The sequence below is a fragment of the Lotus japonicus genome, chromosome 2, assembly GCF_012489685.1.
Source record: "Lotus japonicus ecotype B-129 chromosome 2, LjGifu_v1.2".
Lineage (NCBI taxonomy): Eukaryota > Viridiplantae > Streptophyta > Magnoliopsida > Fabales > Fabaceae > Lotus > Lotus japonicus.
The window spans coordinates 50565659-50591696 of NC_080042.1; the positions used below are offsets into that span (position 1 = coordinate 50565659).

At 38.0% G+C, this 26038-nt stretch overlaps 2 protein-coding genes across 2 annotated transcripts; one reads left to right on the top strand and one right to left on the bottom strand.

Moving 5' to 3' along the window:
• Positions 1-289: 289 nt before the first annotated feature.
• LOC130738225 (uncharacterized) lies at positions 290-8747 on the top strand. Its single transcript, XM_057590163.1, has 15 exons — positions 290-772; positions 2483-2604; positions 2698-2786; positions 2871-2906; positions 3339-3432; positions 3719-3841; positions 4179-4243; positions 4335-4831; positions 4916-4988; positions 5088-5225; positions 5714-6279; positions 7039-7174; positions 7250-7318; positions 7425-7550; positions 8203-8747. Exons 1-15 carry the CDS (start codon positions 561-563, stop codon positions 8314-8316), a joined length of 2460 nt encoding a protein of 819 aa, XP_057446146.1. The 5' UTR covers positions 290-560; the 3' UTR covers positions 8317-8747.
• A 13337-nt stretch (positions 8748-22084) lies between these two features.
• Positions 22085-22462, bottom strand: LOC130736574 (isoflavone 7-O-glucosyltransferase 1-like). The gene has a single exon (XM_057588388.1). The coding sequence runs from the start codon at positions 22460-22462 to the stop codon at positions 22085-22087; it is 378 nt and encodes a 125-aa protein (XP_057444371.1).
• Between the last annotated feature and the right edge of the window lie 3576 nt (positions 22463-26038).

Here is a 26038-nt window from a genome sequence, read left to right on the forward strand (position 1 = left end):
TGCACCACTTTTTAGTGGTGCAACCTTGCACCACTAGACCAATTGTCCATTTTACCCCTGTTAAAAAAATTATTTTATAAAAAGAAAAAAATATTGGTATTACCGGGTGGATTTTGATGGGATTAATTTTTTGAACAGGGGTAAAATGGACAATTAACATAGTGGTGCAAAGTTACACCACTAAAAAGTGGTTCATATTAGGTGGACCCTTCAAAGTTTGGGTTTCATGGCAAGCAATAAACATTTAACGTCCATTAGTTATGCCATGCTATATATAGCATTGAGGAGGGACACACACACACAAACAAAAACACACACCAGAGCGAGTCATTGCCCTGTCAAAATCCTTCAAACCAACGTCGTCTTCGGAGCCTCTTATAATATTATTGCTGCTATTTCTTTACCACCACAATATCCGGTGTACCCATTTTCTCTGAATCTTTTGCAAAATCCCCTGAATCATTCATTTTCTTACCAATTCCTGATACCCTTTGGTGAGAAATCTCTTCTGGGGTCATAAAGTACAAAACTTTGTCTCGGATTCAAGGTGGGTCGTTGTGATGGAACAGAAGCATGTTCTGTTGTCAGCATTGAGTGTTGGGGTGGGGTTGGGTGTTGGGCTTGGATTGAGTTCAGGACAGGCTGTGCAGAAATGGGTTGGAGGGAACTCTGATGAGGTTTCTGGTGAGCAAATTGTGGAGGAGATCAAGAAGCTTGTAGTTGATGGGAAGGACAGCAAAGTTACATTTGATGACTTTCCTTATTACTTAAGGTGATTTTGAAATTTCTGTAGAATTTATATAAATATGACTTAAACTTGATCTTATAGATATCTATGTTTTTGTTGCCATTTTGACCTTGTATAATGACATTTGAACATTATCAGCATTATTGGGAGATTTCATTGAATCTATACTTATAATATATGAATTAACATGGATCTGTCTCAGTTTGACTTGTAAATTTCATGGCCATCTGCTCTGAATCTTGTGGTACATATAAATTTGGCTCTCTTTTTGGGGCTTTTTTCTCTTCTTCTCTGAGAGTTTCTTCGTTTGCTTGTTACTGAGTTCACCTTTGCTCCTTTTTCAACCCCAAACTCTGTCAGATTTTCCATTGGCATATTTCTGTTTGGTTTTACAAAGAAATTTGTTGCATTTTGATAATATGTTGGGTCAGAGACAGGGAAGTTGCAAAAATAAGTGATGGAACATTCCTGTTAGTATGTGTTGCTTCTCTGAAATAAATAAAAGAATGAATCTGATCACATTTTTTCTTCCTGAAACCAGAATGTTTTTTTTTTGTTATGAAAGAATTGCTTGTTTGAATATACAATTCTATTGTAAAATAGATCTTGTTATGTGCGCTTGCACTTTTTGTAGTTTTGTTATGGTTCACCGTTCATATTAGTTCTCTGAAAAATTGCACTATATTCCAAATTAGAGCTTCACCCTTTTCATAGATGTAACAAGTTCTGTTTGTGCTATTCTATACTTCTTGTCTACTTCAAGCTAATGATTCCATTCTGATCCAACGGTGATTACTTTGCACTTAAATCCATGTAATCAATACTAGCTGACCTAAAGATCATACTTCTGTTATCTGAAAAGCTATTATGATTGAGGCTTGAAGTTCAAGTTGTGGTAACAACTACTTGAAGTGAAATGGCTGCCAAGTGTGACCACAGGCCATGGCTATTAACATCTGAGATTAAAATCTTCTGTCACCGTATGGTGTCCCTTTCCCTGTCCCACCAAGAAAGTTGAGTCATGACATTTAAAACAACCCTTATAAGGTTATAAATGTCATATTCATGCCTTTTTTAATTGACATGATACAATTTTATTGGTGGAACAGGGAATGAGACACCATACAGGGACAGAAGATTTTAATCTCAGATGTTAATAGCCATGGCCTGTGGTCTGAGGGTTGTTTCTGCAACTACAGTTCATGACCATAAGGTCACAAGGAACAACCTTACTGTGATGCAAAGACTCATCATGCTATACCTCCTTGATGTACCTAAACATAAAGAAGAATGTTATGTAATTCCTAGTGTTTGAAAGTTTCTCATATCTAGATACTCTAGCACGCTTTATAATAACCATTAGTTTCTTCTATCCTTTTCTTACATTCTTTAATTCATAGGCCACTAAGTTGGTATATGACAACTGTAAAGAAATTTAGTATGTTAGGAAATGATGTTGATTGTTAACTACTGAAAGTAAAAATATATTCTTTTTATATTTGATTGTGCATCTTGGATTAAATAGAACTCAAACTATGGCTTTTTTCTTTTAATTTTATATTCCAATATTTAAATGAGTTTTCAATTAATGAATAAACAAACTACATAACATCAACCTTTAGAATAGATGTCTATATTTGGAGCTCAGGTCCAGTCACTGTTACACTTGATCTACCTTGGATGATTTTTTTAATACATCTTATCTCAACTTCTTATATTATATGGCATTTTCAGTGAAAGAACTCGAGTTTTGTTGACAAGTGCAGCATATGTTCATCTAAAACATCTTAACGTTTCCAAGCATACCAGGAACCTCTCCCCAGCAAGCAGGGCAATTTTGCTCTCTGGTCCAGCAGGTACATTGTGTAGAGTTTAATCTTTTGACACATAAACATCATTTAGTTATCAAGTTTGTGTGATTAATACAAGTTACTTTTTAATTTTTGAAGAACTTTACCAGCAAATGCTTGCAAAAGCTTTAGCACATTACTTTGAATCGAAGTTGCTATTGATAGATATTACCGACTTCTCCATGAAGGTAATATTTTTATAGCTTCTCAATATATTTGCTTTAACTGATGATATACATATACTCATATCTTTCATGTTTTCCCTTACACAGTTGCAGAGCAAATATGGATATACTAGAAAAGAACCAGTAAGTTTGGTCTGCTCCATACTATATTTGTTCTTAGAGAGAAACCCTCAATTAGTTTCCAATGTGAATTACCAACTTAAAATTTGTCCTTACACTAAAAAAACATCTTTTTAAGTTCTCAAACTATTCAAATTTTGGTTATGTTAGACCTGTGGTGTTGGTAACTTTTGTCTGTTCAGGGAATAATCTGATCAACATATGAATAATTCGAGGACATAAATGAGTATTTCTTTAATTTGAGGACTAACTTGAAGTCACAGTTAAATGATGGGCGATACATTGGGGGTTTACTCAACATTCTAGTCTCTAGACTTGGCTAAATTTCCAGTTGCTGGCTTTTTTGCATATATATTTTCAGAAAAGAGCAATTAAACCATTCAGTTATTTGGTGATGGTGAGATTTTCCTGACTTACTTGCTTCTGTTTATACAGTCTTTCAAAAGGTCAATATCCGAGATGACTTTGGAGAGAATGTCTAGTTTGTTTGGTTCCTTTTCAATGCTGCCTCCAACCGGCGAAACTAGAGGTACTAGATGAAATAACACTCCTGTTTAAAAGTACTAATTTACTTGTTAATTTATCTAATTACATGCGATAGAGTTTGGTAATCCATGACTTCAAGGTATCAATGTTTAAAAGTTATAGACATTGGTTTGAAGTTATCATAGTCATAACATAGCAAATGGTTGTGAGGAATACATAGAAATTGCATTAACTGATACCCTCTAGTTGTTGACCTTTATCTATATGTTGCTTACTTTATTTATAGAATACATCCTTTATTTGACCTTGAATGATAATTTCTTTAAAAGGGACTCTGCGTCAACAAAGCAGTGCTGTTGAAAGTTACAACAATCATCCAAAGCTTCGGAGGAATGCGTCTGCTGCGTCCGATTTAAGTAGCACTGCTTCCCAGAGCGGTCCAATAATGCCAGGTTAGAACTAGAAGATACATATCAAGCCAGTTTGGCCTAGCTCATATGTCACAAAGATTGATTTGAACTACTACTTACAATTCATTAGTGCATCCTGTGAGCTTCTTTCAACATAGCGCTTTAAATAGTAATCACTAGGGTGCTTTTAGAAGTAATACAGTGGTAGTAAACAGAACTAATCTGATACATCAAAATTCATGCTCTGATTGTAACACATGTTCCAGGAGTAAACCAATCTATTCAGGAACTAATCTGATACATCAAAATTCATGTTCTGATTATATAAATTCATGTTCTTTATAGCTATGCTTATGACTTTTTTGAATGATTTATTCAGGTTCTTTAAGGCGTGCAAGTAGCTTGTGTTTTGATGAAAAGCTCTTCGTGCAGTCACTTTACAAGGTGATTTAATTTCTGATAACTTACTTTTTTTGATCAACCTTTGTGGCAAATTTTAGGTACAGTTCTAACAGGGTTATTGTTATTTTGGCAGATTCTGGTTTCTATCTCAGAAACCGGTTCCATTATTTTATATATCAGAGACGTTGAGAAGCTCGTTATCAAATCACCAAGGTTATATAATTTACTGCAAAAAATGATAAAGAAACTATCAGGCTCGGTGTTGATACTCGGTTCCCAGATATCAGATCCAGAGGACGATTGCAAAGAAATCGATGAAAGGCTCCCTATGGTATTCCCCTATATCATTGAGATCAAACCTCCTGAAGATGAAACTCATCTTGGCAGCTGGAAAGGCCAGCTTGAAGAGGACATGAAAATTATTCAGTTTCAGGATAACAGAAACCACATTGCTGAAGTACTTGCACAAAATGACATTGATTGTGATGACTTGAATTCAATCTGCCATGCAGACACTATGATACTCAGTAATTATATTGAAGAAATTGTTGTATCTGCAATATCATATCATTTGATGAATACCAAGGATCCGGAATACCGAAATGGAAGGCTAGTTATATCATCCAATAGGTAAATATATTATCAAATGACTATTTGTTAAGCAAATTGATTACATGACAAGGTTTTCTAGTTACTGATCTCGTAAATGCACAGTTTGTCCCATGGATTGAGTTTATTCCAGGAAGGCAAGTGCAGTGGGAATCTGAAGACTAATGATTCGAGCAAGGTAATGTTTTTTTACTATTATATCATCTAGAACATAAAGAATTCTGAAGATTGCTTATGATTATACATTTATTCATTGAGGAGTTTTCTTTAATGTCAGGAAAATGTGGGAGAAGACATTACTGGTGCAAAGAATGATGTGCGGTGTGACAACCAAGCACCTGAAAACAAAAATGAAACAGAGAAAGCCATCCCTGTAACAAAAAAAGATGGTGAAAATCCAACACCTGCAAAAGCTGTAAGATCAATTTACTCAGCACCTAAGCATGTATAGTGCTTCTTAGAACATGTTTGGAAAGCAGAATCAATTCTAGTTTGTTAAAATCAATTCGAATAAGTTGAAATGATGTTTCCCATACGCAATTACAGTAGAATCAATTTTGTCATCCAAAATCAATTCTGCTAACGCCAATCCAAACATACACAAGTTCTTATCTACTGATCTGATCCTCGTAATGTAGTAGTTAAAACAGGAACTAATAAATGAACATGATCCATATACATACTTTTAACAGCTGACTCTTTTGCTGTTTTCAATCTGAACAATAGATACACTGTCATTATTAGATCGTTTGAGCGCAGGTAGGAAACATCTTTATCATCATAGACTGAATGTTTTGCAGATATTCCAGGACTTTATAATTGTTCATGGCTGATTAGAGCTTACATATTACATGGTTATTTATTTATTTTTTGGTTTACTATAATTTAATTGCATGCGTGCAGGAAGTTCCTGATAACGAATTTGAGAAGCGCATAAGACCTGAAGTTATCCCTGCAAATGAGATAGGGGTTACATTTGGAGACATTGGTGCAATGGATGAGATTAAAGAATCACTTCAGGAGTTGGTAATGCTTCCCCTTAGAAGACCAGACCTCTTCAAAGGTGGTCTTCTAAAGCCATGTAGAGGTATATTACTTTTCGGGCCTCCGGGAACCGGGAAAACAATGCTTGCCAAAGCAATTGCAAATGAAGCTGGAGCAAGTTTCATCAATGTTTCAATGTCCACCATCACTTCAAAATGGTTTGGAGAAGACGAAAAGAATGTCCGCGCTCTGTTCTCGCTAGCAGCAAAGGTTGCTCCTACTATAATCTTTGTCGATGAGGTTGACAGCATGCTTGGTCAGAGGACTAGAGTTGGAGAGCATGAGGCCATGAGGAAGATTAAAAATGAATTCATGACACACTGGGATGGGCTATTAACTGCACCTGGTGAGCAAATTCTCGTTCTTGCTGCAACCAATAGGCCATTTGACCTCGATGAAGCAATTATTAGACGGTTCGAGCGCAGGTAGGAAACATCTTTATCATATTGTTTGGCATGATCATTTGTTGATTCTGTTCAGCTACAGCATCTTTACCATTTTAACAAAGACACATGCATTATATTCATTATTTATGATGAACAGCTGGGGGGCCATAAGAAAACAAGAAAAATTCATGATAAACAGTTCATAATACTGACATTTCATCAATTTCTTTTTGAAAAGAAGCATGAGATCTCAATTATTTTAATCTTTTAGTGATGCTGTTCAATTTTCATTTAGAGTTGTCCCCTCTTCTTTTTTATTTAGCTAGCATATGTCTCCCTCAGAAGACAGATCTTGTGTAGCTTTTGTTTCCCTACTTTCAGCAACTTTTTCTGTTTCCTTGTTGTTTAAATTATTCACCAATTGAGAGTCCCATTTGCATAACGGTAAACCAAACAGGCTCTGTGTCTAGGCTTGTTAATAGTGCGCAATAGCTCTATAGCGTAGCACCTTGGGGGTTCACCGCTATCTGTCGCTATTTGCCGCTATAGCGCTCGAAATAGCGTTTTTCGGGATTGCCGCTACGCTACGCTATCAGCCATTAACAACCTATCAAATATCTTTTGTGAAATCGATAAAATCAAGTGTTCTTTTCAACTGTAAAATGACAATTCTCATCAATTATGAGCGCTAGCAGAATCATCTAAGAGCAATATCATTAGACAATGTTCTTTTCCCAAAAACATTCTTATTCTCTTGATTTGTTGATAGCATCTTACTAATTTTTAAATGTTGAGCAGGATCATGGTTGGCCTTCCATCTGTTGAGAACAGGGAAATGATCCTGAAAACTCTCCTGGCTAAGGAAAAGCATGAAAACTTAGACTTCAAAGAGCTGGCAACCATGACAGAAGGATACAGTGGAAGTGATCTTAAGGTAAACTTTTGCTGAGATAACTAGTTTTATCTTGTGGTGATGATATGATCTGATGCTATAAATTTATGTGCACAGAATTTGTGCATCACCGCCGCTTATCGACCTGTGAGGGAGCTAATACAGCAAGAGAGAAAGAAGGATATGGTAGTTGTTAAACTCCTACTGTGTTATGATTAATATCTGTATCCAATGCAGTGCTTTATTTTTTAGATGAAGGGCTAACTAAATATCAATTTGCATGTTCTAACAGGAAAAGAAGAAAAAAGAGGCAGAAGGCCAAAACTCCGAAGATTCTTCAAATAATAAAGATAAAGAAGACCAAGAAATTATCCTGAGGGCTTTAAACATGGAAGACATGAAACAGGCCAAGGGTCAGGTAGGGTGAACTGAAAATCATACACTTAAAAATGGCTAATTAAGCAAATTTAAAATTGGCTTTGTTAAACTCTATGAAGTGAAGCTGCTGTTACAAAGGAATACAGACAATGATATATATATCTTTCATTTGGGTAAATGATATTAAGGATATCTTTTTAGGTAGAACTTAAACACTAATATCATATGCGAGCAATCAAATATTCAACATTGGAGCTATTCTTTTTTAAAAATCAATTAATTCATTCTTTCATTTATCATTGGATTAAAAATGGGCAAACCTGGTGTTACAAAGCTCCCGCTATGTGAGAGAACCAGGGAGGAGCCAGACCCACTTAGTGAATCTAATGCAGGCAGCCTTAGTTTGCATTTTTGCAAGAGGCTGATTCCACGGCTCAAACTTATGACTGCAACCTTACCGTTGCATCGAGGCTCGCCCTCATTTATCATTGGATTGTACACCATATTATTCTTACCCTAATCCTTTGCTGGAATATACTTTCTACCTTATGTATCTAGATGCCGAGACATATTCTGATTAGATATATGATTGAGTTAATCTAATAATTTATTTGTATTGAAGAAATAAATTATGATATTTCAGGCATCTATTTCCCATATGGATGAACTGATAGATGTCTTCTTAAATGCAGGTGGCTGCGAGCTTTGCCACGGAAGGATCAGTAATGGCTGAGCTAAAGCAGTGGAATGAGTTGTATGGAGAAGGAGGTACAAGAAAGAAACAGCAGCTCACTTACTTCCTTTAGATTGCGAAAAAACCACTTGAGTTTTGGATTTGTCCCCATTCATCCAAAAGGATATATGTGAGAAAAACGGAAGGAGTCCTTCACCAGAGATGTTGAATTCAAAAGCATGCTGAAGTTTCCCACAGATCAAAAGTCATGAGATCCTATATCTCTAAGAAGAGCACGACGAGTCGAAGCACGTTTATCCTCGGAAGGATGGTTGAATCATTATGCATCACCATGTTTAGGAGGGGGTTCTCGGTTTTTTTTGTTTGGATTGTCAGCAAACCAATGAACACCTGTATTGGGGGATTTATATTCTGTCATGTTTGGGTTTGAAGATGCAATAGGCCTTTAGGAGTTAGGATTATTTTATACCACGCATTTTAGCTGTATTATATGATCAGAATTTTTAGACAGTTGAATTATATAAATTGATTGTGTAGCTGAAATGTAGTTCATTGAGTTTGGATAAATTATTGCTATGAATTGAATTGCATTCAATAGTATAGCCAGTTCGTTCTTAAACTGAAATATCTAGGAGGAAAACTATCTTAGAGAAATGAAAAATCGTGAATGGATGTCAATAGTCTGAAGATGATATTCAAACTTCAGCACTCAAATTTGAAATGCCTAAATTTGAAAGGAAAATATATTTATTGAAAGAAGTAAAACCCACTTCCGTGATCTTTATGACTCGAAAGAAATTAGTGGGACACTTCTGGTGAAAAAAAAAAAACTCAGGGTTTTATGTAGAATTAGAATTAGGATAGTTGATAGGAAGATCAATATCCTTATTCATTTAGTAATTTTAATATAAGCATAATTTATTTTTTTGTTTTTCAAATAATGATACAATGATATGTCATTAACTAATATGTGTTGGCCCAAAACGAAGGTAATTCAAATCCTTGGACATGTGGGTTCAAGCTGGATTTGTGATGCATGTATAAGAGATAAAATAGTGTGAAACCAGAGTGATCAAGTGGTATTCCAGCATCTCAAAAGGACAACCACAAAGGAGTGCCAACTCCAACAATGTCTCAATATGGGAATCAAATCTTCGTTGCCTTTATGTCCCTTCTCACCTGCTCTAATTAAAATAATCTCCAAGGAAAATAAAATTAGTGTGCAATAATGCCATCAATTACTAATATTTGTTAAGATTTATTGGCGTAGCTGTTTATTTTCAATATTCCAAGTGTAATTAGAAAAGATATAACATTTTTCCGGTTTTAGTTAAAACTAAGGGGGTGTTTGTTTTTCAATTTCAACCATATTAGCACATAGCACACATTTTAAAACATTCAACGTGAAAAGAAAAGGGTAAGTTCCGTTGGATGAAAGCTGGTTAAGGTTGAGTATGCAAACACAAATTAAATGTATAAATACGCATTATAAAATGTGTGATTATGTTTGTATTATCATAAAATAAAAATGTGATAAGCGTCAATTTACAATATTACTCATGTTAAACCTCGCCTTTACGTCTTAGGAATACTTTAGTAATATTAATATCCCTAAAAAGTGATGTTACTTTATTATATTCAAGCAACACATTAGTTCTCTTTAAATTACTTATCCACATCCTTTCAAAACACAAATTTATTCTTTTAAATATAATTTTATTAACATAATTATAACAAGGTTGTCTAAATGACCCATGATAAATTTTGGGTTAAATAACTCATCATCCAATCACATTGAAGATAAATGAGTTGGAAATAAATTAATAAATAAAATACAGAAATTCCAACTATTTCATAACGGTTAGTAAAACAAACCCTAAGTTGCAACAAAGTTGGTTCAGCCTCATAGTTATTATTTAAAAGAAAAAAAAGGAAAAAGACAATCAGGATGAGTGATTTCCACCTAGAGATGAGCCTCACAATTATTATTTAAAAGTAAAAAAGGAAAAAGACAATCAGGATGAGTGATTTCCACCTAGAGATGAAAATAGGCTAGGTTGAAGTAGGATATGCATAACTAGGCTTAGTCTGGTTAATAATTTTAAGGTCTCAACCTGACCAGTTACTCTTTATAGACTTTTTTTTAATTATGGTCTGACATTCTTAAAAGTCTAGCCTACCTATAGTTTATGTAAGGAACTATTTCATAATAAGATTTTTACATTTGCTAATAAACTTATTGTAAAGAAACTAGTTGATGCATATGCTAATGAGTTAGTCCCCGAATGATAACTCAAGTGGTAAGAGCTAGGAGACATATAGGTTGGGTGAGGAAGGTCCAGAGATCAATGATAGCTTATTTGCAAGTGTACAAAGTTGCCCGTAGTAATAAATTATCGATCCCTCGAGGATTGTGATTCAATACTAATTATATTAACTTCTAGTATTTAGATTATGAAAATAAAAACCAATTTTAAAGATTTTAAAGATTGTAGCAATCACTCATAAAAAGTAAAAGCGAAAATCAAATAGTTTAAGAAATCAGATGAGAAAAATAGTACTTGGGTCCTGTTTCACCTATTCGGCTTATGCCTTTATTCTAACAATGTTCATATGAATTTAATAAACTCCTCTACGGCGATTTAGCCTATGTTCTAGGATGTTGATAACTCACACGCCCTAGACTTTCAATTCAATTACTAAGTCTGTTTTACGAGCACCTAGACCAGGGAATTGAAGATTAAGTTCTATTTAAACTAGCCAACGCAATTAGGTTCTACTCTTGAATCAAGCAGTAGGGAACGCTTAACCTAATTGTTTCATTGTTTCTCTAATTCCTAATCAACTTCCGTTCTCATAAGAATCAGTAAATTACTCGCATGCATTCAAGTATAATCAAGATAAATTGAAACAACTACGTAGATTAATAAATAAAATTCATATGAAGCAAAGATTCGAATCAAAACATAATCCTAAAAAGGATCCGCATCCCAAGTACTAAAAGAAGTTTAGTCAAGCATGGCCATAATCAAGAATTAAAGAGAAAGAAAATAGCACCTAAAATCTCCGGGAGAAACCTTGCAAAAGCTCTCAAAACCCTAAGAAGTCTGTGCTCAATTCCAATCACCAAAAGCCTCCAGAAATAATACTGCTACCAAAATATATATATTAAGTTTTTCCAAATTCCAAACGCCGCCACCGGCCACTTTTTCCTTCTGTTTTATTTCCTTCTTTCACGTGAATATGCCACCGCATAAGACAAAAGAAAACCGCCACGTGTCCTCTTGCAATTGGACCAATGCTAAAGTGGGCTGGATTCCAGTGCTTCGCGTGCTACGGTCTAACGATGGACCTCTGCTACGATCGAGCCACATGGCGGAGAGTGAAGTTTCAACCTTCGGATCTGCTGCGGGTGCATGGAAGCTCCTGTGAACCATCAGCACAGGATTAGCTCTCTTATTCTGGTTTTCTCTTTTCTCTTTATTCTGAAAATCCTAAATAAAATTAAAATAAACTAATTAAAATAAAATCCTAGAAAGATAATATTAAAAATAAACAACCTAAATCCTTACTAAATCTATCATTTAAAAAGTACTAATTAATAATAAGATAAAAACTACTAAAATCTAACAAATCAAAATAAAAACTCCTAAAATCCTAAAATAATTAAAAATCCGAAAATTACTTAAAAATATCATAAAAACTAATTAAAACTTAGAAAATAAATTAAAAATAAAATAAAAGACCCACAAAAATACCCTTATATCCTCGGGTCAACAATCAATCTCTGACGGGCGCAATTTATCTTTTCGATGTATCAAAAAAAATGCTAATTAGTTAAATTACACTAAAATAAATTTTTCTATAAAGGCTAGCAAGATATAAGTTACAAGTTTACAGCAAAAGTAAGCTAGAGATTCCGTGGGAGTTTTTGGTGTCTGATCTGGTCTAAAATTATAGGTAAGGTATTTACATAGATTATAAATTTATTTCTTTTTTGGTACATAGATTATAAATCTATTTCTAGATACACTAATATCCTTAAATCTATAATATCAAAATATTAATTTCAAAAAAAATAAAATATCATAATATTGTAATAAAATTATAAAAGATATATTTATATTAATCATATATTTATTTAAATATTCTTATTAGGTATATAAAGCTTTTTGATACGCAATAACCTAACACTTTTAACTAAATAAGTTTATAAAAAAACCTGAACTCTTAAAAAGTTGGTATTGTCCGGCCGACACCAAGATGTATAGCCCTTATGCATAGCATGGTCTATCGAATCCCTATTTCCAACCACAAATATGGTTGCAACTTGACATTACTAGAACCAACATCTTCAATTCATGTTCCATTCGACCAAAAATAAAAAATAAAAGAATTCATGTTCCATAATCGGAATGGCGATACATGCTAATGAAGGTGCCCACTAGAGTGCACAACTTTGATTCTGGTCCACTGGTGGACTAGAGGGCAATATTGACTTTTCCCCTTTCCTTTACCCTCTGCCCTTTACCTTTCCCTTTCCCTTTTCCTCTTCATATTCCTCCCACTTCTTTCCAACCAGCCACCAATCTCCATCTTTGGCATCTTGTCACCCTACCATTATCATCTTCTTTGAACAAAGTGAACTTGGTATGCAGCATGCATAAAAGAGGAGCTACTCGTGGATACAAAAAAAAAGACTAAAATTTAATGTTCCACCAAAGACCTTCAACTCTGTGACGGGTTGACAGGTACTGGCGCACATTAGCGACAACGCCACCGCGGGGACAGCGGCGGTGGCTTTTAGTCCAGGCTTCCACCACACACCAGGTCGCGATCTGCTCTTCCTCTTGTCCAACTAGTCTACCTCCGTCACGGATCTTGCTGCCATCGTTTTTCAGCATCACATGGCCGATATGCTCTTCCTCTTCCCCTGTTTTGACCTCTGTCTTTCCACGCACTTGTCTTTCCTATGGCTTCATTCGCTCTTTCAACTCTCTGGAAAGTGAAATCGAATATGTGTGCCTTTACAGGTCCAGTAAGAGAGAACACTCAGCGTGGGGCTATCTCAGAGCAAGCCAATAAGGGTGACCAGGACGGCTGCGCTGAGACACAATCAAAGGGGAAAAGGCATTGGTGATGTGGGGAATTAAAGGAGGCTTGGTTATGGAGGAGGTCTTGATGATGGAGGTAGGTGGTTGAATGGGGTTTAGCTGGGATGGGAAGGGAGAGGAAGGGAAAAAAAGGTTTGACACTTTACATTTTTACCCTTTTAGTTTTCAATAAATCCTAACCAATGATCCAAAGAATATTCTAAGATTCTCTAATCCAATGGTGTTCAGGGATGGTGCACCGGTGGACCAAAATATAAATGGTCTACCCTAGTGAGCACCACTAATGAATTCGGAGATTAATTGAACCTTCGTCACTTTTATGTATATCTCATAACTCTCCTGCTACGCAAAAAGCTAGAATAGTCTCAACCATTGTCACATAGCACAACACATAGATAATAATTAGAAACACTTGTGAATGAAAAAAAAACTACACTGTTGCATGGCCGGAAAAAACAAATTTACCGGAGCAGAAGAGTGAAGAGAAACACAAACTTGAAACCAATATGCTCCCCTTTTATCTCTTTTAGTGCTCTATGCTAGGGTTTTATGTTTTAGGGTTTTGACCTTAACAAAGACCAAGAAGAGACTTTACTAAGAAGAGTTTTCCTACTCCATCAAGGGAGCTTTTTTCTTCCTTTAGGGAAGCTGTCTAAGATACCTTTGAGCTCACAATTGATTTTCGCGATGTTGCCGCTCAAATGGAGGGAACCTCTGACCCTCACGAGGATCGAATCGAACATACGACTACAAAAAACACAGCTGAAATGGAGACCAGATCTGCAATGACACTGGCGGAGCACAACACAACCAAGAAGATCCGGCCATGACAATGGAAGGAGGAGCAGTGGAGCTACAAAGCAACGAAGATACGAGCGGATAGTTGGTGAAACGCACCTTAGTTGGCAAGATAATTACCGACAAGGTACTCAACAAAACGACGATAAAAATGATCCTTGTCAAAGCTTGGGGTTTTCCCACAGGGCTGTAGATGGTGGATATGGGGGCCCAACTGCCTCCTTTTCACCTTTTCAGGAGAAGGCTACAACACAACACATCCTTCAGGAAGGACCCTGGAGTGTTATGGGGAGTTTACTCAGCCTTCAACTATGGGCACCACAAATGACGATCTTTGAGGTCCGCTTCATGGGATACCTCTAGACATGATGACGACTAGTAACGCCACACACATAGCTTCTATTTTGGGAGAACCGCTAGAGGTGGAGGATCCCAGAGTTAACGGGAAACTTCTCCGACCTTTCTTTAAAGTGAAAGTGGATATAAACATAAACAACCCATTTGTCACAGGGTTTTGGGTACCGAGAAAGAACTTACCAAACGTCTAGATAACCCTGAAATATGAGAAGTTGCAGGGGTATTGCTACGACTGTGGGTTCTGGTCACGAGCAGAAGGTGTGTAAGGCAGCAAAAGCCAAATCCACAGTTAACCCTTAGCCTACCCAGATACAATCAAAACCTAGTAGTCGATTACAACAAAAGCCAAATCAACAGCTAACCCTAGTCGATTGCAGCTTCACAAGCATTTTAAGGAGGGCCTAAGAAGCAGGAGGGAGAACACAAAAATGATGATGTGAGCAATGAATCTAGCCCACCTAGTTCACACCGTGAACAAGTGGACAAAGAGCTGAAATATTGGCAACAGAAATTAAGACCACAACAGGGAAAATTCGTTGTGGAGATGGAAGACGCCTCAAGCCAAAAAAGGTTGTTCCGCGACAAATTGAGGAGGGTGATCTGGTTCTACGACGAAAAACGAGGTCGATTGACGACAACAAGCTCACCCCAAACTAGGAAGGACCCTTTAGAGTCCTGAGGAAGGTTGGAAAGGGAGCTTATCACTTGGAAACTTTGGAGGGGAGGCGCATCCCGCGTTCGTGGAATGCCGCTAATCTCCGCTTTTATTATAGTTGATAAAAAACAATGAGGGGTGTCAATAAGCGACGTACTCTTTTTCCTTCGCGCCAGGGGAGTTTTTAATGAGGCGTCCAAACCTTGAAAAGCAAAAGCAATCGCCCCCTAGTTCTACTTTGTTATGTTTATGATGAGTTTGTAAAGAGTTTAATGTCAAATGAATGATTTAAATGACAAGTCCAAACAAATGATTTTACAAGTTTGATATCTCAAACATAAACACGATGCTTCATGGTCAATAACAAGGCTGATAATATGTAACCACGTCATTAAAGACGACTTTGTGCAACGTAAGTTGCACCGCCAAACCTGGGCTGGTCACGCCAAATATATGTTGGATAATGGCCACACGGTTAACCTGGGTTGGTCCCGCAAGCTATATGTTGGATAGTGGCCATACGGTTCAGCGAGCTAGGAGCCGCTTCATGTGACTTGGTTGTTCACATCTCCAAACCTAGGCTGGTCCCGCCAACTATATGTTGGATAGTAGCCACACGGTTCCGCGAGCTAGGAGCCGCTTTATGTGACTTGGTTGTTCACATCTCCAAACCTAGGTTGGCCACGCCAACTATGTGTTGGATAATGGCCACACAGTTCGCGCTTAGAGAATCGCAGTAAGAATCGAGGCACGAATGAATGAGTCTCAAAGAAATACAAAATATGCCCAGTTTTAAGGCCAATCCGTTGCATCCCATAATGTTTTCAATTTCAATTTCGATTCCTTCTTTGTTTACTTTAAAGAGTTAATTATCAATATTTGTTTTATTTAAAGTTGAAACTTACGTTTTCAGAAAAGAACAAAGGATTTATACTAAAATGGACCATAACTTGCAAATATAGATTGAAATTCGTAAACATTGGCGGGATGCAGAAAAATAAATGACAGGACTTCAAATTGTCAGACTTACAAAACAATACATCAAAAGCAGGAATTAATCAGCGGGTTCATCCCCGGTTGCTTCTTGAACCACCGACGATTGCTCTCCGGCATGAGTGGAGCCGTCAGGGACCTGGATCTCAACACTGGAATTGGCGAGATCCTCAACAGCCATTTCTTCGTTAACATCCGCCATAACATCCGCCGGACCGCTGCTTAGGTTGGTCTCGGCGGGATCGGATGCGATGGGTTCCTCATCGTCAGAATCACTTTCAGATTCGTCGGAATTCGAATCATCGGACCCGACCAATCCTCCATCGACAAACCGCTTATAAGCACCTAAGGCTTTCAGGTTGAACTCAGGGTTAAGAAACCGAAGTTGACGCTTGGAATACTTGAAACCTTCCTCATACTTCTCAATGGCCTTCCCGGTCAAGACCTCGTTGGCAGCGTTGGCCTTGGCGAGATCATTTCGAATAGCTTCAATCTCAATCTGGTGGCGAGAACTCACATCAGCGAGTTCCCTCTCTTTCAGTTTTAACTTCTCTTCCAATGCGGTCCGCGTGGCCTCCAAATCATCTTGCAAGTTGGAAACATGCCTCTCAAGGCTGGACTTTCGGGCAGCGTCTGATTCTAAACGCTCTCGCCCTGCATCATGTGTTTTATAAACTTGTGCCAGTGATGTGGCAAGAGATGCGACCTTCAGACCATGATTAGTGAGAGCCTCGCAAGTCTCGTTCATTCCCAGGTGCCGGATAGTAGAAGTAAGTTGGTCTAGGGGCAGGTTCGCCACAACGAACTCGTAGGACTCCAGCTGGGGGTCCCAAGGGGATGAAGCCTTCTCAATTGATAAATCTTCAAAATCTCTTAGGAGATCCCGCCAATTGTCACTCATGGACATTATGGATGAAGTTTTGGAAAAGGAGGAGGCGCCGACTACCACAGTTTGGGCCTCAACGACCTTTTTCTGTGGCCTGTTAAGAAATTTCTTCAGGGGGGGTGTGTTGGCTTCAAAAGAGGCACCCCTTTTTCATTTCCCGGTGGCGGGTTCTGGGGAGGGGACCTTCGCAACAACTTCAGCTTCTTTCTTCTTCTCGGATTTTGTTTTCCGGCGGGTCCCTAATTCGGCTTGTTTCCGCAGCTTTTGCTCTTTCTCTAGAGCGCGTTGGCGCTTTCGAAAAGCATCCATCACATCAAGGGAAAGACCGGCGCCACCAACTGCACAACAAACAGCAAAGATATTAAAAAATTGAAAGAAAAGTGTAAAGTAATTTGAAACAGAGTGAGAAGTTAAGCACTCGCCATTACACAAGTACTCGTCCAATTGGTTATTGGCGACAACTTTAATCAGGTGGGCACTATGGAGGATGGGTAGAGTTTCCAAAAACTCTACGGCATGAACTTGGTCGCGGGTAAGCATCCCGTCAACAATTTTGATAGACGTCTGAGGCTTGTCAGTCCAATAAAAGGGGAATTTGTAGGAATAGTCGGTGTAAGTCGTCAACTGCGCAAAGTCAGGATTGTCGAAGACTTTAAACCAACGTCCGTGGAAGGGTTTGTGGTAATTATTCTCGAAGGCGTCAAAGCGAGCCAAATTGTTGTATAAAGTAAAGGAAATAAGATTCGCGGTGACTGAGGCCACACCTTTGACCCAATAGAAGGAGAAAAATAGCTCGTATGATGGCGTGATCCCCAAACGGTCGCATAAGATTTCTAAACAGCGAAGAAAACCCCAACTATTAGGGTGCAACTGAGTTGGAGCGACATTCACCACGTTGAGGGTCTCGCAGATGAAATTGGAAAAGGGAAGCTTGAAGCCAAGATCCACAAACAGTGTGTCGTATAGGTAGACATAATGAGAGGTGGGCACGCCAATAGGTTTGTGGGAGGTCACTACTTCCTTAGGTCTCGGCACACCCAGTAAAAGAAGAGGATCGTAGACGTCGCGACAAAGGCCACCACAAGCGTTTACAATTGCTTCAAGATCTTCGATTGAGGTCTAGATAGAGGGTGTCTAGAAATCTCTGTTCATTCGCCAGAGCGGGTCTAAAGGTTCGGGGAGCGAGATATCAAGAAGTTGAGATCTCTCGACGGGAATAAGGGGTTTCAGAAGAGCTAGCGAGTCTTCAAGATCTGATTCAGTCTCGCCGGCTGCACCTCCAGGCGCCACTGCAAGAGGCTCGCCGGAATCTGGAAAAGTGGGTTCCCGAGAGTCAAGAACGGTGGCCAGAGAAGAAACCCTTTCAGCCGTTAGAAATAAAAAACAAAAGAGAGGCCTTCAAACGGTCGGCCGGAGAACCGATGAAGGTGGAGAGGAGAAGAAAAACTAAAAAGACAAAATAACAAGATAAAAGGGAAAAAGAAGAGGAAGTTTAAGACTGACCGGGAAGAGAGACAGGCATGGAGGCTTGGCCACCGGGCATCGGAACCGAACCGGCGCTTAGTGCGGCGTTGGTGGAGGAGATTTGAGCGGCGCTGGATTTTTCTGAAGCCATTGCAAGACGATGGAGGTTGACTGAGAAGTGAGGGAAGAAATGGAGAAAAGATTGGAACTTTGCTTGAAGAAGTTGAAGGAAGGGTGAAAGTTTGAAACTTTGCAGTTGGAGCCCTATTTATAGGCAAAAAGTGGGAACGGTTGAAAAGAGACGCGCTGTTTGCACGCGCCGTTCTGAATGGATGGGGGCCCGCATTTTCAAGAGCCTCAATGATTACGTTGGTAACGGAGCTCGGGAGCACCTTTCGTTTCCAGAGAGAGAAAATGTGAAGAAGAAGCGAGACCACAAGTTTCTTTGGGCAAGATATAAAGTTGTTAGATGATGTGATGGATCAAAAGTGAAAGGGCAGGTTTGATTTTCAAAAACTGGACAGTTGTTCACAGCTGTCACCCAAAGAAGGCGGGTCTGTTTGAAATCAAGGCATGTGGACAGGTGATAGGATATTGAGGCGGGATGTTGGCTACGCTTGTGGGCAGAAGAGAGAGACTCGCCGGGGGTAGTCAATAGAAGATGCGCTTCATCCTTGAAATTCTGGCAGGTATAACACGGATGTTCTACCAGATGTCTAAGGCCTCTTGTACAACATTACAGACAACACAACAGATAAAGCAACAAGATAATCAACTGAAACACAATAAAAAGACACAGGAAATTGTTAATCCAGTTCGGTGCAATATCACCTACGTCTGGAGGGTTTTCATCCAAGAGAGATAATCCACTATTATAGAGAATTTGTACATAAAAGGTTTCACAGGAACTGCCCCAGTTCAACTACCTTTTCTACCTATCTCTACCCGTGGAATATTGCTTAGGTCTCCCCCTAAGTATGAGAACTCCCTCTCACTCTCTTACAATCACTGCCACAGTGATTGAACTCAAGTATGAGTTGCAAAGATAGATCTCAAGATCACACAGTAAACACTCACCCTTAGCTCACAACAATGGCATAAAGTTGCTAAGAGTACAAGCAGTATGAACTCGATAAAAACCCTAATGCAAATAATACATTCGACACCTAGAGCCTAGGTCTTGGGTCTTCATATATAGTCTTCCAGGCCTTGTCTTCATTGAGCTTGAAAGATCATATGGTCCATACACAATATCAGGAAGTTGTTATTAGAAACAACCGAGTAACAAATCTGCACCAGATGCTCGTACAATCAATAATTAAGCAGATTCCAACTTCCATAAATAGCTCCAAATCAAACCCCCTTGAACCGGGTTTGATTACACACGAATACTCCTTAACGGTGAACAGAAGATTCCAGCAAAAACCTAACTTGAATACAAGACTTCACAGATAACCAAATAACCAACTAACAGTAGATACTCAGGGACGACAGATGTCATAGGCCAGATGTTATAACATCGGGTCCGACAAGTTGGCACACACATACTTAGCTAAAATGCAGACAACCAAACAAAGGAACAACAATCCTTCAGGAGAAGGCCTCGATATCTTGTGGGCATGTGGACAGGTCCCGCCGAGTATGCTCTTGGCGAGACATTATGGTCTGGGAACCTCACGTTGGCGAGTGAACTTGGAAATACACAGGCAATAGATGTGGACTTTAATAGGTTCGGGACTATGAGTCCGACCCATAGAACATAGATGATGCCCATAAGTAATAGATTAGGGTTTATGCATCAGCCCCACTGTAAAAGGCTAAAGACTTCATTGAATAGACAGGTTCTCATTTCTACTTACATTTATTGTGTTTACGACTCCGAACCCTAGACCATAAACCCTCCGATTCGGGGGCTCTTGGCCGTGTAAGAACAGTTTTATTTTAAAAATACCTCAACTTATGATTAATAATTTTAATTTCAGGTTTAATTTTAATATATAAGAAATTATAAATTTTTACAATTAGTAATGAATATAAAAACTTATAGTTAACTATTTATAATTAATATTATGTAAAGGTAGTAAGTTTATTATTATTATTATTTAAAAATTCACCTCAAGTTTTAATAATTAAAATTTAATTAATCTTAATATTTAATTTTAAATATTATAAAGTGAAATATTAAAATTTTAAAATTTAATTTTTAATATGAGTAATTGAAAAGTTTAACAATTAATAATTAATATAGTAAATAATAAAGTGGATTTAGTTTTTATTCTTGTTTTCAATTTTTTATTTAATTTTTTTTTGGAATTAATAATAAAGTGGATTTAGTTTTCATTCTTGTTTTCAATTTTTTTATTTAATTCATTTAATACAAAAGAAATTTTTTTTTTGAAAATATTTTTTTGCTTGATATACATAATGCTATTTTTCAAATGTACTTTACATATAGATATAAATATAAATAGATATAGATAGATTGATTTCTCTACCGTTACTTAAATTCTAAACAATTGCAGTCGACAGTTTTTTTGTTTTATACAGTTTCAAATCGCCATTATTATTTGCATATATTTTAGTTAGATGGAGGGCCTAGACGTCCATACCAACGGTTGGTTGTGGATGTTAAATTTCACTCATTAATTCAGTCCACCTATAACCGACCAGGCCAATTGAATTATTTTGTATTCTTTTGTTTTTTTTGAAGCAAATTATTTTGTATTCTTGTTCATCACTCGTGCATCACCAAATTAAAGAACCAAAACAAGTTGATTATATTACAATAAGACACTAAACCAAGTGAATGTGATTATGTATGATTATGTATAATCACATCACATGTTATTGTACTGCATCAATTTAATTAGAGTAAAATACACTTACCCCATTGAGATTTGCCACAAAAACACTTAGTCTTATTCTTATTAAAAATATACACCCCACCCCACTTTATTTAACAGAGTTAAGTTACTGAAAAAAACTGAAAAAAAAAACACACTCTAAATTATAATTTTTCTCTTTTTAAATCTTTCAATAATTTTTTTATATGATTGTTTAAATAAAATAAAAATAAAAATTTAAAAGTTTAAAAATAATTTGAAACATAACTTTTTATATTTAAACATTGATAATGATATTAGAATTTAGACTTTAAGCACGCCAACCAAGATCAATGTCGGAAGAAAAATGGAATATGTTGAGTAGTGATTTTTGTTGAGGTAAACTAGTGATTGTTATATTAGAAAAAAGTTAATAATGATTGTTACATGTTTTTTTTTACTAACCATGGTTTATGTTGGGTTAAATAGAATATTCCGTAAGAATCTTTAATAATGAAGTTAAATCTATTAAATAGAGTGAAGTGGTGTGTCTATTTTCAACAAAAATGAAGCTAGTGTTTTTGTTGCAAACCTAACGAGGTAAATGTATTTTACTCATTTAATTATAGGATTTATATGATCCAATGAGGAGACAGTAACAAGTTTTTTTTTGACAGTCAGGAGCCAGTAACAAGTTGGAACTTAGAAATAAGATAGAAATGCAGTAAGAGTATCATAGCTCCAATTATTCGTGGAGTAATAATTAAGTGATATAGCAAACATGACCCGTCTTAGAACTCGGTTAACTTTTGAGTTAACCTCTTCAATGCAATAGAGGAAGACCCTCCTTCTCCTCTGGCTTCCACCGGACTCATTTTCATCTTAAAAATCCTCTGCCGAATCTCTTCCATGAGCTCCTTAACTCGGTCCCCCAACTCAGTTGCACTCACGAACCCATCTTCAGATTTGTTCACCGCCAAAGCCACCTTCATTTCCTGCACGAAGATCACTTTGTTCAGCTTCTGCTCCCCAAACAGAGGCCATGCCACCATGGGCACTCCCTCATACACAGCCTCCAACACCGAGTTCCACCCGCAGTGAGTCACGAACCCGCCCACCGAGTCATGACTCAGTATCGCCGCCTGCGGGGCCCAGTCCCTCACCACCATCCCCTTCTCCTTCGTCCTCTCCAGAAACCCTTCAGGTAACAACTGTTCTGGTAAGGACTGGCGGGAACCGACCTGAGTAACGTGTGGACGTTCACGTGAACCTAACCTAAAGCTCCTAGCCCACTACTTTAGTGAACTAGAGCTGGGGGGCTACTGTTCTGGGACGGGTGTACCAGCGCCCGATCAGGATCCCCCCGAGGGAGACCCAAGGGGGACGACCAAGGTAAGATGTCACTGTGCTGCGACGAGCGGGCCCTACCCGATCGGGATCCCCCGAGGGAGACCCAAAGGGGACGACCGGGGGGAGATGCCCGACCCCTGACCCCCGAGCAGGACGACACTCCCCTGGCCCTGGGACATGGGTCCCACCACCTAGGGGTTGACCTAGGCCAACCACCCTACGAAACTAGGGTGGTTGGATGGTGGGTCCCTGGGTAATCTAAGCCATTGGATCACTGCAAACCGCAGAGGGGGCAGAAAGATCCAACGACCCTTAAACCACCGGTACGGACCATGCTTGACGTTGCATGGCTCCAACCCTAAATACTCCAACGTGTATATAAAGGGGGCAACTCACCAAGGTTAAGGTACGTTATTCTCTTCACTTCACTACCCCCTTACTCGATTCCCCTACTTACTTTGGCATTGGAGTACCTTGCAGGAGCCCCTCCCGAGTCCGTTCTGCAGTCCAGCGCACCGGTTCCGCTTCTTCTCTTGGCTGCCCCGCTCCCGTGATCCTCCCGATCATTTGGCGCCGTCTGTGGGGATCGAGTAAACTTTTCCTTCACCACGTGACGTCAGAGACAAGTGCAGCAGCAACGCGCAATGGTAGAGACTCGACAGACTTCTCGCCGTTTCAACCGAACACCCGAGGGCCATGTGGAAACTCTGGACGAATCCGCGAATCGCCAACACTCCCCCCCACCCCAGAGGACTACCCCACCAACTCCACCTCGGGGACGATCCCCGGAGGCAGGGATCCTTACCCCCCACGCAGCGCACGAAGCCCTGTGCAGACTGGAGGCCCGAGTTAGGGCGATGGAGGAGGAACACCCTCCGGAGGAAGGGCAGGAGCGCAATGTCCAAGCCCGCAACACTCGGACGAGATCCGCGCCCTCCGTGCGCGCCTCCGCCAGCTGGAGGAATTGGAAGAACTGATCGAGGCCGTACCCGATACAAATAATTAATTTAGAAAACTGTAGTAACTAGGAAGTGACTCCTAGGTCGTTTCCCAAGGATTATCGTTTCAACAAAGATTCAGTATTAAGAACGCACAACGCACACACACTGGGGGGTTTTTGTGATTCAGTTCAAAAGATTAGCAGTAAGTAAAAAAACAGATTAATATGATAAGTAAAGACAGACGAATCCCTTTGTTCAGTATATCGCTGCTCAATCACGGGTATTTAAAGATCAATTCTTGTTATTAGTTTCCTAGTTCGTGAGAATTAATTAACTAAGCGATAACTAATTCACAGATTCCTAAACTAAGCGATTAAGAATCGTTTACGCCCTAATATGAACTAAGCGAACATACATCATCTTATATTTTCAATCATAAGGAATTAAGCAAACCTAAGTCAGAAGTAGAGATGAAGAAAACTAATCAGGCGAATTCTATTAAGCACTATACCTCAAGAGCGCGATATACTTTGCAAAGGAATTCGTTCGAAAGGAATTAGCCTTCCATGGATGGGGCGAATTCAGCAATTAAATTGGAGGAAGCAGGGAATAAAAGCATAAACCCTAGCAGAGCTCTAATAATTACTGAAAAACGAAAATTATATTAAATAATAGCAGAAGGCAAAAGGTAATTGTTTCTCTCAGCACAAACCCTTAAATAAGAGCTGAGATCACAAATCCTAATCAAAATCAAATCCTAAAAGATAACAATAAATCCTAACAAATCCTAAAGATAGAGTTTTAAAATAACAACCTAAATAAGTTTGAATCTGAAAGATATCAAACTTAATTTATTCCGAAATTAAATCCTAATATTTCCTAAAATACAATCTTCACTCCAGCACAATTAAATCTTCATTCCACAAATCTCCAAAATGCCCTTGATGTCAAATAAGACCTGAAAATAAGAATAAATGTAATTAGACCAAATAATATAAATCTCTGTCAAGCAAGGTCAATTAATTACGAATAATCATTAATAATGACAAATTAAGGCTATATAAAATGGGTAAAATATTGCTCATCAAATACCCCCACACTTAGCCTTTTGCACTCCTGGGCAAAATAAAGAATTAAGAACATGAAAACCAATTTGAAACTAGAAGTGAATCATGCAATAACCTAAAAGATCACATACTTAACAATGAATCCTAGGAAATGTAGAGAAATGGGCAAAATCAAGTGAAGAATCAAAGAGACAAGAAATCCATGAATATCATCCAAACATCCAAGCATGTAAAGTAACCAATCAAACCAAGAGGTGAGAACAAAGATGATAGAACCTCACAAATTATGCTCTCAAAGTGTCTACACTCAAGTGTTTAAGGTTTGTGTTTACGCTCAAGGCACTTCATGAGAACAAACACTACCATAGGCTTGGCAGGCCGCTAACATCAACAATCAAAAACACATGCACATAAAGATCAAAAAGGACTTTTAAAGGTTGTATTGGGGCCAAGGACAAGGTAGGATAGAATATGGGATAAGTAGCTAAAACCTTAAGAAATAGAGGAGCAATGGGGAATAAGTAAGAAGTAAGTCAAAATCAACCCAATTTCATAGCATAAGATTTGCAATTCTTCCTCCAATTCCACACTTCAACTTTTCATTCTTCCTTCATTCATTCATTTTTTTCCTCTTTGGCCTTCTTTTTTTTTCTTTTTCTTTTTTTTTTCGTTTTTTTTTATTTTTTTTTTTTTTATTTTTTATTTTTTATTTTTTTACTGAATAACAAAGCTAGTAAGAAAAACAGCACCACCATACTATTTACAACAACCAACTAAGCATAACCACCGAGAATTGGAAGAATTAAAGAACAATGCACCCTTACCCACTTAGTACTTACTCCCAAGACAATTCCAAAGCTCCAAAATTCCCTAAGATTAGGTCAATCATGGTTTTTTCACTTATAAGCTTGTAATGAGCTAAATAAAAGGAGGGTAAAAAGGCTCAAAGTGGCTATCAAAGGATAAATTCATTCAAGGTAGGCTTATTTGGCTAGTGGCTTATTAATTAAAAGAAGAAAATGTCTAAAATCACCTCAATATGTGCATGTGAATATCAAGTAGAAACAAGCGTCAAGTCAAGTTCTAGAGTGCAAGTAATCAAGAGTGCAATCACACAAGAAAAAGATTAGAGATGGCATACAGTTGACCACCTATAGGTAAGGCTCAAAATCTCTCACAGGGGAATTAAGTCTATCATAATTGTTTCCACCCCTCAATTTTCAAAAGTAACTTGACACACAAGAACACATGGATTCACATCACAAGATATCATGACTCAATTCAAAGAAGGAAAATGCCCATAATCTAAACAAGACCTAAGAATTCAAAGAGAAGCATGCATCAATTTATTCATCTAATTTATTCTACCTAAGCTAATCTCCCCCCC